Genomic DNA, 12,908 nt, shown 5'->3' on the forward strand with positions numbered 1-12,908 from the left:
ACTTGAAATCAATTGTATGTTGCTTGTCTACTGCAATATCCCTATGGCCCTAGCAACTGTGAAAGATATCTGTAGTGACACAATAATATTGGCTGCTATTTGAGTGTCACCTCCCACTTAATCGTTTCTACGTTGAACACACCTCAACTGCAAATCCGGGATCGTAATCCACGACTCCAAGTCTCGTTGCCATGTGCTATTCTTGCCCGGGTCCGGTTCCACCCAGCCCAGCTCGTAATGAGCTACGAGATGGGCCAGCAGTGTCCGAATCACCAAATCGGCAACATATCGGCCCATACATTGTCGGGGCCCAAATCCGAATCGCCAGTACTGGTACCGTAACTCCGTCGCCCGGTGTTCCAAGAAGCGATCGGGCCGGTAGCACTGACTGTCTGCACCCCAGAACCCGTTGCGGATGTTGAGCGCATATGTGTCCACGACCAGATTTGTCCCAGCTGGGATGTTATAACCCCCGATAATACGGTCAGTCGGGGCGGATTGCGGAACGGTGAATGCGGCAAGAGGTTTCAGACGGGCAGATTCGGAGATGCAGGCGGCGAGCAGGGTGGAGGAAGATAGCAGATACGCGTCATGGTCCGTGGCAGACAAAACCTCTTGTCGAACGCGTTCCTGGATGTCCGAATGGGCGGCGAAGAAGACGAGGTTCCAGGAGATTCCTCCGGTGGTGACGTCGAGGTTGGCGAAGAGCGCTTCGTCAATGGTCTGGTAGATCTGCTCAACTGAGGTTGATCCCTCCCTGGCAGCCTCGATCATGAGGACGATGGGCAGTATACGCTGTTGCTGACATGCGCGGTCATAGGCTCGCTGATTGAAGGCCCTCCATCGGCGCTGGAACTCGGCTAGAGCTCGGTTTGTCGCCGTAGGAAGATACTTGGACCATTGCCAACGCACGATTCCGCCCTGAATCATTCGCTTGAAGAGGTCTTCCCGGAGCACACAGAGCTGCTGGAGCTCGGTTTTCATCTCTGCATCACATTCCCCGTAGAAGATCTCGGCGACAACCCAGAAGGGCAGCATCTTCAGGTCCTGAGCCGGGTGGATCCTTTCCTGCCTCAGGTCACCCGAAGCAAGAAGGCGATCGAAATGGTGTCGCGTATGTCGTTGTATGAGCTCCAGGTAGGAGGGCATCTTATCATGCTGGAATGGGATTTCTGTGACGGCGCGAAGAGTCCGCCATCGTTCGCGGCTCACTAGTCCCACACATTGACCCAGGAGCTCACTCATGAGATAGCCAGAATTATTGTTCTCGGCCTTGGAGTGTTTGTTGGAATCCCTGAAAACCGCCTGTAGATGGCTCGGCTGTGTGAGGACCCTGTCCTTCGTTAATATCATGATGAATGAGACGAGTTGGACATCACTTACACCTCCGACTTCATGCCCGACCAAATGCGATAGATCTGTCCATGTTCTTTTTCCCAGAGGTCGCGGTTCTCAATGCCTTGGAGGAACTTCGCCACATCGCCTTGTCCATTGGGCCATTTGTATGGGCATGTCGGCAGAGTGCGACTGCCGTCCACCGAGAAGATCGGAAAGCGTGAACGGAGGTATCGCTGGCTATGATTAGAACGAAGACGGCTTGGGTATCTGGATTACCTACGTCAAGAATAGTAGACAAGATCTCGATAGTAATCCGTCTTGTAAACGGAGAAGAGATTCCAACGATAACTACCACTGCCACGAGGATCCACAGCATCTGTCCATCTAGAGAGAAGCAATCCATTCTGATGATCGAAGGTGTCTAGACTGAATTGAGGCTTTGCGACTGCAGACCATGCGCGTATACTATTGCCACTATATCCATAATCTGACTGGTGCAGCTGAGGGCTTTACCGGCAACCGTGACACCATCGGTCTCCGTTGGGCAATATTGCCATGGGCAGCATTACGGGCGACGCCACGGATGTCCTTGACCAAGAGCATATAATGCACCCCGCTGAAAGGCTTCATGGCCAGGATCAATACGGATAGTCTCACTATGGCTATGGACAAAAAGGGTGATCTTGAGTGGATGCCACCACGGCCTGAGCCAGTCCATTGGCGCAACCGTCAACGAAGTCTTGCCTACTCCGTGACTCTAACGCTTGTCGCTCTATTCTTTACATTCGCTCTACGCCCTGAAGCCTTCCCCTCCTTTCTAGTGAGAAAGGGTCTACACAAATCTCCCCTCGAGCAGGTGCTGACCCGAGTGCCGCTGACTGGTATGTTCTCGACGCCGTTATGTGACTCGGATTCTGACCAATGTGGCTTAGACGGACATAACGACTTTGCGATTTGGACTCGTGCTTTCTACCAAAATCATATCTATCGAGCCAATTTCACCGACCATGATGAGCTTTACGGGCAGGTTGATTTTCCTCGACTGCGGAAGGGAAGATTGGGGGCGCAGTTTTGGAGTGTCTACGTCGAATGGTAAGACTATGACAACAGGGACGTATACCAGTGCTAACAGGCTCCATCCAGTGCACGCAATCCCAATGAGCCTGGAGTTCAGTACGAAATTGTGCGGGACACCTTCCAGCAGATTGACCTCGTGCACCGGATGATCAACCACTTTCCGGATTTTCTCGTCCCGGCATCCTCGGTCGCCGATGTCCACCACAACTTCTACCACTCCCCAGGGCGCATTTCCAGTCTCCTGGGCATTGAAGGCTTACATCAGATCGGCGGCAGCGCTAGTGTTCTGCGCATGTACCATGAGCTTGGGGTGCGGTATGCTTCCCTCACGCATACTTGTCACAATGAATATGCCGACAGCGAAGCTCCGGAGGAGCCCCGGCATGGCGGACTCTCCACCGCCGGAGAGGCGATTGTCGCAGAAATGAATCGAATGGGGATGATTGTCGATCTCTCCCACACGAGTTTGGCAACTCAACGCGCCGTCTTCAACGTGACTCGGGCACCGGTCATGTATTCACACTCTTCGGCGTACGCCCTTTGCCCACACTCTCGGAACGTGCCCGATGATCTTCTCCAAATGCTCAAGGAGAACGATGGAATTGTTATGATTAGTCTCTATCCAGAATACACTAACTGCCAGGATGCAGACGCCGCCTCACTCGCAGATGTGGCCGATCACATCCAGTACGTCGGCAACCTGATCGGGTACCGCCATGTCGGATTGGGGAGCGACTTTGATGGAATGTCGCATGGACCAAAGGGACTAGAGGATGTATCTAAGTATCCGGATCTCATTCAGGAGTTGCTGGACCGTGGGGTCAGCGTCGATGATTTGGTCGGAGTAACGGGCGGTAATGTGCTTCGCGTTTTGGGCGATGTTGAACATGTCGCTAGGAGTCTGGCAGACACGTTGCCGCTGGAGGATGATGTTAAACCTTTCTTTGAGTAGATATGGGCCTAGGATTACGGACTAATGAACTCGACTGATTTTAAATACATCTTACTCTGTGAAGCGTACAAAATCTCATGACACCAAGAGTTGTCCTATGATAGATCTAACTTAAAATACACTATCATTTCAAAGATTAGCAAACTAACCGCTGAGTGAAAGTGTAGTTTTTGTAACTGGAAGCAATTCGATTCAATATAGAAGTTATTCAGATAGTACACCTGTAACTGTTGAACGCTATAAACAGAGAACACCACACTATAGACAACTGCAACCGAACATTCTAATCATAATATCTATCACTAAATATCAGAGAGAGGGGTCCCAAATACCACATCCGGTTTCAACACCTTAACCGGCTGTGTCTCCGGTGGACAAGCCAGTGTTTGCCGGATCATATCATACGGCACATTCTGCACCAAAAGAGAAAGGGCCAGCGGAATGCGCGCCTGCAGAAGCTGTATATTCTCTTCCGTAAAGCAATCGGTATCGTACTCCAATCTCAACAGCAGCCGGTCCTCCGATAGCGCGCTGAACTCGCACAGCAGCCGGAATTTGGCTCCTTCGGCGTATGTGTAGCAGGTCCGGAGTCCCGGGGCAGAGAGCTCTAGCCCATTGGAATGGCTCTGACTGTGGAAGGTGACCACGACATCGAACAGAGGGTGGTCTGGAGGTGTGGTAGACACCTGAAGATGCTCGAGGAGTTGATCCCAGTGGACGGCGTGGCCCACGGATGATCGGACGGACCGTTGCACAGTGTCGAGATATGATGCCTTCTCGTGATTATGTGTCTCCTGGCCGAAGCTGATGCGAACTGGTAAAGGTTCAAGGAAGAGACCGACGACGTCTAAGTCTTCTTGGGATTTGCGGTTGATGTATGGAATTCCCAAGACGATGTCGGTCTCTGTTGGCATCGGGACGGACGGATCATCGAGGCAGAGCGCGATGGTGGCCAGCGACAATTGCTGAGCGGTGATGGATGACTGGCGAAGGAAGTGTCGCATACTCTGGTAGGTCGTCGGGGGGACTTCACAGAGTGCAGACCGGCCACGATAACCGCGTCGATAGCCACCATGCCCTAACAGATGTGTAGTGTCCGGGAGTTGGCCAAGGCAATCGGACCAGAAGTCGAGATCGCAGGATGTAGGCTTTTCGTACCAGAGGGTACTATTCATGTACGTGTGTGGAATGCTCGGCAGACTACCTCCCTGGTAATGCGAAGAAATCTCACGGAGGAGGATTTGTAAGGTGGTCAAGTCGGCCACAATGTGGCTGATGGTGAGAATAAAGTAAGAATCTGACACGACGGCACGGATGGGAGCAGACCGAGAGAGAGAGAAGGGCCGATTGACTTCCACCCATGGGTTCACAGTCTTGACTGCCTGCACTCGAGGTGCCAACGGGCTGTACTGGCGCACCACACGCCCTGCTGCTCGACTGAAGATATACCGAGAGCGCAGGACGCGATGCCGGGCCATAACCTCATTACAAGCATGGACTAGTCGCGCACGATCCACCAGACAGTCATCAATCTTAGCCATGAAGTTCACATTGAAGCTGGAGGTACTCTCGTTGATTTGGTACTTATGCCACCATTCTCTCTCAATCGGGGCGATGGCTGATTCACCCAGACCCATTGGATCGGTCGTTACCAGCTGTTGCAAGCCCAGCCCGCTGTCAATGGCAGCGGCAAGGTGGTCGATGCGATCATGCTGGGCGACTACATAGAGAGGAACCTGTCGATTGACCCCTTGACTAATCCGAGTGGCCAACAGTAACTGCAGAAGCGAATGGCCTCCGAGCTCCCGGAAGCTGGAATGTGTATGCAGTGCGACATCTTTGCCCAGTTGGAGGATATCACGGAACGCGTCGCCGACGAGCTTCTCCATTGGACTGGTCAACGTCCGACCGGTTGAGACAGGTGCCTGTGCGCTGAGTTTTGCAATCGCTAGGTAGTCTCGCTTGCCGGCCTTGGTGGTGGGAAATTCATCCAGGGCCAATATCTTGCGTGGTGTCGCATAAGGGGGCAAGACCTGCGCCACCCGCGCCGAGAATGCATCCACATCGGTCGAGGCAGGAAGAATAGCGGCAATGAGATGGTTCCCCTGACGAGTAAGTGCAACCGCAGTGACTGCTGGGAAGGCTCGTATCATGCGCGTCTCCAAGTCATCCAAGTCGAGGCGGAAGCCGCGCAGTTTGATCTGGCGATCAGTTCGTCCCAGACAGACGACTTCCCCATCTTCTGACCAGTACCCTCGATCTCCGGTCTTATACATACGCTCCCCAATGCGGATGATCGGATCGGCCACGAACCGTTGTGCGGTTTGTTCGGGCATGCCGATGTAATGGCGTGCCACCTGGACTCCTGCAATGTAGATCTCGCCAATGACACCCGGCGGGACTAACTCTTGATGTTGATTCATGATGTAGATGCGGGTGGAGGGATTCGGGGGCCCAATGGTCACCCTCTGCCTGGGATGCAACTGTTTGATAGTCGCGCCGCAGGTCCCTTCTGTAGGGCCGTACATATTGTAGAGCGTCTTTTGTTCAGACCATCGGTCACAGACATCCTGCGTGACAGGTTCACCGACGAGGTAAACCTAAGGTAACTGAGTGTCAGTGAACTGCACAATATAAGAGGGAGTAAACTTTGGTACTCACGGTACTAAGCCGCTCAAAGTCAGCCGGATTGAGGACACGCGCCATGGATGGAGTGAGAATAGCCGAATCCACGTCGCTCAAGTGTGCAAACGGATCATCCCCACTTTGAAGAACCAGAGCTGCACCGTAGCTGAGCGCTGAGAAGATCTCGTGGATGCTGCCATCGAAGGCCACGGACATGATCTGAGCGACCCGGCGACCAGGTTGTGCAAACAGCCGAACTTCGAGGTCACGCTGGAATGCAACCAGTCCCTGATGGAGACACATCACACCCTTAGGCTTGCCAGTCGACCCGGACGTAAAGCACAGGTAAGCATCGGTTTGTGGTCGAGGCGAGTCACGATGGGTGATTGGGACATTGTCATCCTTCACCAGGTCTTCCACAACCAGCAGACGATCGCAATCGGTCGGGCAGAAAGATTGGTCGGACAATGAAGGGACCAGGAACAGACGCGATCCAGAGGCCGAGAAGATGGTTTCACGGGCCTCTTGGGGCAAGGCCTTGTCTAGAGCACAGTAGACACCTCCTGCCTTTAAGATGCCCATGATCCCAACAATCCAATTAACTGACCGATCTGCATGGAGACAGACCACATCTCCATCCTGGATATAACCCCTCAGTGTAGCGGCAACGCGACCTGCGTGAGTATCAAGCTCCTGGTATGTAAGGTGGCAGTTGCCCTTTTGAACCGCAACGTCCATTGGGTTACGAGACACCGCGGACTCGAATAGCGTCACCAAATCTTCTTTAATGGCGACAGTTGTGGTAAGAGAGGAGCTACAATTGCCAAAGCCCATCAGGGTTTGAAGATCGACACATCCCAAGAGCCCCTGAAGGCATTCCTCTATAGGTCGGTGTGGCCGAAGGAGGAGCTGCAGCGCCCGTTGGAAATACTTCCCAAGACGAACAATATCCGCCCGACTATATTGACTGGTGTGGTAGACAAAGCGAGCTGCGCCATCGGTTAGGATATTGATGCTCAGTGGTACATCAGTCGTCTGTCGCGTATATGGGGGCTCTATAGGGGATACGCCATCTTTGCATTCAGGCCCCGGAACCTGCATGGCCATAGCAGAGGAGAAGTTCCTCGTGTAGCCATTATCGGGTGTGGTCCATTGGTACTCAGCCAGCTCCACCATCCGAGAGAATAAATTCTTGAGAAAGTCTTGAGCCGACTGTTGTCGAGACAGAGTGAGACAGAGGGGGAGTGTATTGACCAGAGGTCCAACCACTTCATCGACTCCCTCCAAGGGAAGATTCCGACCAGCCAAGACGGCACCAAACACCACCGAGGCTGAATCCGCATACAGACTGAGGACTAATGACCAGGCCGCATAGTAACAAGTGGAGAGAGTCACCCCTAACCGTTTGGCTACACAGTGCAGTTGTGTGTTGGAAACACTGGGTGCCACGTAGACTTCCTCACTTTCAGTGATTGCCGAGGAAGTTCCTTCTGGTGTCGGGGCCGGAAGGAGGAGCTCCCCCTGGGCTTGGTCAAGCTGGGCTGCGTGGCCTGCCCAATACTCATCGCCTTGACTCTTGTGCTCCTGACGCCACACGCGAATCCGCTTCTCGACGTCGGAAAACGATGGGCCGGGCACAATCGGTAAGCCCTTAATAGCACGACGGACTTTGCAAAAGAGCAGCATAGCAGAATAACCATCGACCAGCGCATGATGGACAGCCCAGATCACCGTGCTTTGACTGCTAGCGGGAGGGGATCGCTTCCAGTGGACTACTTTGAAAGACGACGATACTGATTTGAGCCAAAGGGTTTGTAGTTGCTCGCGATACTCCGCTTCCGTCTCCACCGTTACTTCTGACCAAGTGAAGTATTCTTGGTTCCGGGCTGATCCATCAAGAAGGGAGGAATGAAATATCGGCTCGCCTTCGATGACTGTCTTCCACGCCCTTTTTAGGACGGGAATCACGTCAGTTTGGTAAGTCTCGTAGTGATATATGATATTGGTTCCGGGGCTTTTGAGGGAGCCGTGCAAGAGGGACGCTTGCATTTCGCTTAGGCTCTGGGTGGCATATTGGGTTAGGACGCTTCCTTGTGTCAGATAATCGTCCTCGGCCGCAGTGGATACATTGCTGGAGATTGGCGTGGCTACCCGTGGGGAGCCTCCAGTTGAGGAGGAGGGGTTTGATAGATCGTCACTGTCATCGGATGGATCTGGGATCGGAATAAGATTGGACTCGGAGGACAGCAAATCAGTGAATAGAGCTCTGAGGTTTGTGGAGGATAGGATAGAGGCTATTGACAGCGAGACTCCTAGGCTTTTGCTTCGGGAGACAAACTCCACGGCGCTGAGAGAATTGCCACCATTGTGCACGAAACCAGAATTGAGATCCAGCTCTGCCGTATCAACCTCTAATACAGCAGCTAACTGCTGCACCAGCAATTGCGAGGAAGGGTTCATTGTTGTTCGTGATGGATATCCGATATTGATCGGAGCGTGACGAGGGTTCCAATCCGCTGCCATATATATGAAATAGCGCTCAGGAACATGGACATACCACAATCTCACCTCATAGCCACCCTTCGGCCATCCCGATAGAGGCATAAAGATGTGCAGTTCGGTAGCCGAGTATAGGCCTACTACCGGCTAAGCCCCTAGGGGAAGAGCCGGAAGGATCGCCGTGGACCGGGAAAATTAGGGCTTTTATCAATAAAGACGTCCGTGGCTGTGCCCCGGAAGCCTTAATGTTCCCAAATGATACTTCCTCGGTAGGTTGGGCCAGTAATCAGTAGGCAGGCTGCTTCAGGGTATAAGAGAAGTCTTGCTAGGAGGCTCTTCGTTGATCTTAGGGATAGCCATTATATTCACCCTGGTTAACAAATAAGCTTTCTATCAGCTTCAAAATCATGTTCAAGCGAATGGAAGGCAAAGTATGGCAATGATTGTTCCTTTCCTTATCGAACCTTCGCATCAAGCCCTACTATGCAATCTGACTCCCATTTCTTGCCAGTAGAATGCAAACACCCCATGACCAGGTTTGCAAGTACAGGTAGCAGGAACATGTCGAGCACATAAGACAGGGTTTGATGCATCGTACAACATTTCATGCAAGGAGGGGCTCTTGTGCGAACCATTAGTTGGGCAATGAGACCAGAAGTCACTGAGAGGGCGAGCGTAGCTGATGCGTTCACATTGATGGTGACATGTTACTGGTGTCTGTTTGACCTCTCAGTTTAGCATTTAAGTGATTGGTTATCATCCAGCAGAAGGTTACGTAGTCAGATTATGAAGTCATATTGACATATAATAAGTGGGAGACTTCCGAAGAGACTCAAGTGTGCATGTATATAAAATATTCACATTCTCTGTCTTGGTTTTAAAGCCGTGTTCTCGTATATAGACAACATTCTAAACCTTGGTTTCAACAACTTCTCGACTCTCACGCCTGAGAGACCTGTCACTGTCCTCCTCCGTGGAATCTTTGTTGACGCCTAATTTTGCAGCCTCCTCGACCGTAAACGTTCCGTAGGTATCGTCCCGGTCAATCTCTCCGATGCCTGGTGGTGGAAAGCACTTGTTAACAAGAGTGTGGATGGCCATAGAAGACAGCAGCCCATATGGGAACCCGAGCGCATAAAGATGATCAGCGCCAACAGACACCTTAATAGCTGGATTGATACTGTGCATGAATCCAGGAAGCAGAGGAACCCATCCGACAAGCCAAGGCAGGACACCCCGCCAGTTGAAGCCCATGGTGTAGAAATAGATTCCCTCCGGCCGGGCGTGGTAGAGATCGGAGAGCTTAAGCCGTCTTTGCCGGATAAACCAGTAGTCGCTGATATGGATCCCACAGAACGGGGCCATGAAGATCGAGAACGACGATATCACACTGACAAAGGTGGTTGCTGAAGCTAGCAGCTCCCATGGACAAAGTGCCATCCCGAGAATGAGTCCGACGTAACAACCACGTCGGATGTTGATGTACTTGGGGAGGAGCCCAGAGAGGTCCATACCCACCGAATATCCTACCGGATAGTTAGAAAAGCCTTTTACTGACTGGCTAGGAGATGACTTGCCGTTATCCACCACATTGAGTGCTAGTTGCGAGCTGACCAGGCCGATTCCAGCAAATACAGCAGCCGCGCGCGAGGTGGAGCTGTAGTCTCTCTGTAACTACATGGCGAGGATGGTAGGAGGATTCCAAAGTGCCTCGCCATAGATTGCCTGCGTTGCAGAACTCGTCAAACAGCCAAACAGGGGCATGATGGAACCAATGATGATGAATGTGAACCATTGGCCGAAGACTTGATCACTCGGCTTTCTAGCAAATCGAGAGAAGTCCATCTGGCTCGCTGAATCGAGGTCAGAAACATATTTTAAATAGGGATAAACGAACGGTGACCTACTCAGAGCGATGGAAAGAGTTCCGACCACCGTAGTGATGCCTTGCATGATTCCAAATCCCAAGGAATCGCTGGTCTGGAGTTGCGACGGTTGATGAATCAAATCTCCTGCGCCGTGAGCATGCGACAAGGACCAGATCATGATGCCTAGTAAGGCTGCAAAGGACATAATATTCATTCCTATCATCAACTTCTCGCTTCTCTCGGGTCGGCGATAAAGGACGGGAATCGAAATGATGTTAAAGATGGCCCAGCCGATAATCTGCTGAGTTGTGACATGCGCGGATGCGGGCAAAGTATTCGACATTCGAAAGAAGGTAGGAAAAATCCCAGAAAGAATTGCTGTCACGCAAAGGCCACCGGTGTAGGACTGGAAGGCGAATCCGACGACTGTGAGCCCAATACGGAGTAGAGTTGGGAAAAATGCGCCCTTGAGAATCACACCCACGTTAGACTGTCTGGGTACGGTCCGATGACATGAATAAGGCTTTCAATCACTTACAAAGACTCCCCAGATGGCTCGCGAATACACTGGAAACCCGATATGCCACTCGGCTCCAATATATCCGATCAGAATCGCAACGATGGCGGCGATTGTCCGTCCCAGAACCACCGCCACCATGGTCTGCCATACCGACAACGACGACGCCACGAGCGACCCTCCCAGTTGCCAATTAGTGAGACTGAGCTGCCAGACCGACCACCATCCGATAAACGTCATGGTGGACCAGGTGCGCCGGCTTGGTGGGAGGGGGCGAATATCATCGTTGATCCATACCGACAGCGCTGTCTGGCCGTGAGGGGATAGCTTTACTGCTTCGTGAAGGTGTTCCAACCTCGTGCCGTACCGTATCACGGTGGTCATGATTTTGTGTACTCCACCTGTAGATTGAACAAAGAGTTGATGTCTTCATGAGGGGATGAAGCCAAGAAAAATGGAGAGAAAATATTCCTAGGGCTGAGTGGAGAATCTCCCGGTGGCCGACATCCTCGCTCGGTGTCCAGATTCCATATAACCACCCACGCCCCATAAACAGCACCTCACCACAGTATTGTGAGAGCAATTTATTAACTATCACTCACTTTAGATAAGTGACACACAGCCAGTAAATATGTCAAAGCGGATTCGCCTAGGAATCGTCGGCCTTTCGGCTGACCCCAGTCATTGCACCAACTACATTCACAAGATTCCCTTGACAACAACACCTTTGAAAGAAAAATATGAGATTACGGCAGTATCTATGTCATCCCCAGAGAAGGCCGAGGCGGCAGCCATTGCGCACGGCCTACCGCGAGAGAGAGGATATCATAGTGTGGAGTCACTAGCCAAAGACCCTGATGTGGACCTGGTCGTCGTCTCGGTCAAAGTTCCTCGCCGCGCGGAGTTGGCTATGGCTGCTATCGAGGCTGGTAAAGATGTCTATGTTGAATGGCCATTTGCCTCGAATTTGGCCGCGGCCGAAGCGTTGGCACAGCGTGCGCGCGAACGGCAAGTGAAGAGCATGGTAGGCTTGCCCACGAGGCTGGCACCGCAGGTCTTGAAGGTAAGGTCGATTCGTCTATAGCCTGTACGGAAGCTGATCAATAATGCCTCTGCACCAGATGAAAGAGATTCTTCGGTCCGGATCCCTGGGACGCATCCTGGCCACCAATCTACTCGTGACAGACGACCTGTTTCTGAAATTCCATGCCGACAAAAGACATTCTCACGATAAGACGAATGGTACATGATGAACCCCTAAATTACGCACATGCGACAGACAGTTAACACCTCTACTTATAGGAGCGAATATTGTCACAATTGCCGGTGGTCACTTACTCGATGCCATGGCCTTCCTCCTGGGCGAGTTCACCACCCTCCATGCACACACTAGCATGTTGTTCCCAAAGCCTGTCTTGTGCGATACCGACGGCAACCTCAAGACTGGTCAGTTCAATGATTCTCCAGACACCTTCACTATGCACGGTAAGATTGGCATTTCTGAGGTTCCGGTGTCGGTGTGCATGTATTCACATCCCCCGACTACTCCAAATCTCTTTCAATGGGTTATCACCGGTGAGAAAGGATCGTTGAAGATGGAGGGACCAAGTTTGATGATTCACGCCATTCCTCCAAAGCTAATGATGACCTCCTTTGGGTCGGAGACTGTCTGCTGGGAGGAGATCTCCCTAGAGAACACCATAGTGTCAGGGGCAGAATATCAGGCTTGGTTGGACAACGACACTGAGCGGATCGTAACCCTAGATGAAGCTGTGGTTCGGTATCGCATGGTGGACGCCATCTTGAGAAGTGCCGAGTCCGGGCAGTGCACGTCATACCGCTACGACTAGATAGTCATAAGGGCAATCCTACCTATTGAACGCCAGTCCTGGTTTCTAGTAGCCTAATTTGTCGTGTGCATTCTTTCCATTACTGCTAGACGAAGAATTGTGTAGTTCTTCCCAAGATTGAACGAGAGAGAAGGGCTGTGTGGACATCTGTGCAAATCAACCAAGCCTCCATTAGTGATGAA

At 52.0% G+C, this 12,908-nt stretch overlaps 5 protein-coding genes across 5 annotated transcripts; 2 read left to right on the top strand and 3 right to left on the bottom strand.

Annotated features, from left to right (window-relative positions):
- Nucleotides 1-117: 117 nt before the first annotated feature.
- On the bottom strand, nt 118-1,904 carry gliC (cytochrome P450 monooxygenase gliC; the record flags this gene model as incomplete). Its single annotated transcript, XM_023234349.1, has 3 exons — nt 118-1,333; nt 1,384-1,575; nt 1,852-1,904. 3 exons carry the CDS (start codon nt 1,902-1,904, stop codon nt 118-120), a joined length of 1,461 nt encoding a protein of 486 aa, XP_023089484.1.
- Nucleotides 1,905-1,996: 92 nt separating this feature from the next.
- On the top strand, nt 1,997-3,367 carry gliJ (dipeptidase gliJ; the record flags this gene model as incomplete). Its single annotated transcript, XM_001818555.1, has 3 exons — nt 1,997-2,219; nt 2,271-2,430; nt 2,482-3,367. The coding sequence occupies 3 exons, from the start codon at nt 1,997-1,999 to the stop codon at nt 3,365-3,367; spliced, it is 1,269 nt and encodes a 422-aa protein (XP_001818607.1).
- A 302-nt stretch (nt 3,368-3,669) lies between these two features.
- Nucleotides 3,670-8,596, bottom strand: gliP (nonribosomal peptide synthetase gliP; the record flags this gene model as incomplete). The annotated part of the gene is made up of 2 exons (XM_023234350.1): nt 3,670-5,967; nt 6,017-8,596. The coding sequence occupies 2 exons, from the start codon at nt 8,594-8,596 to the stop codon at nt 3,670-3,672; spliced, it is 4,878 nt and encodes a 1,625-aa protein (XP_023089485.1).
- Nucleotides 8,597-9,400: 804 nt separating this feature from the next.
- AO090001000044 (nucleobase cation symporter-1 family protein) lies at nt 9,401-11,260 on the bottom strand (the record flags this gene model as incomplete). Its single annotated transcript, XM_023234351.1, is given in 3 exon segments — nt 9,401-10,148; nt 10,170-10,882; nt 10,898-11,260. The coding sequence occupies 3 exon segments, from the start codon at nt 11,258-11,260 to the stop codon at nt 9,401-9,403; spliced, it is 1,824 nt and encodes a 607-aa protein (XP_023089486.1).
- Nucleotides 11,261-11,507: 247 nt separating this feature from the next.
- On the top strand, nt 11,508-12,726 carry AO090001000045 (Gfo/Idh/MocA family protein; the record flags this gene model as incomplete). Its single annotated transcript, XM_001818558.3, has 3 exons — nt 11,508-11,939; nt 11,998-12,118; nt 12,179-12,726. 3 exons carry the CDS (start codon nt 11,508-11,510, stop codon nt 12,724-12,726), a joined length of 1,101 nt encoding a protein of 366 aa, XP_001818610.1.
- Between the last annotated feature and the right edge of the window lie 182 nt (nt 12,727-12,908).

The sequence above is a fragment of the Aspergillus oryzae genome, chromosome 2 (assembly GCF_000184455.2).
Source record: "Aspergillus oryzae RIB40 DNA, chromosome 2".
Lineage (NCBI taxonomy): Eukaryota > Fungi > Ascomycota > Eurotiomycetes > Eurotiales > Aspergillaceae > Aspergillus > Aspergillus oryzae.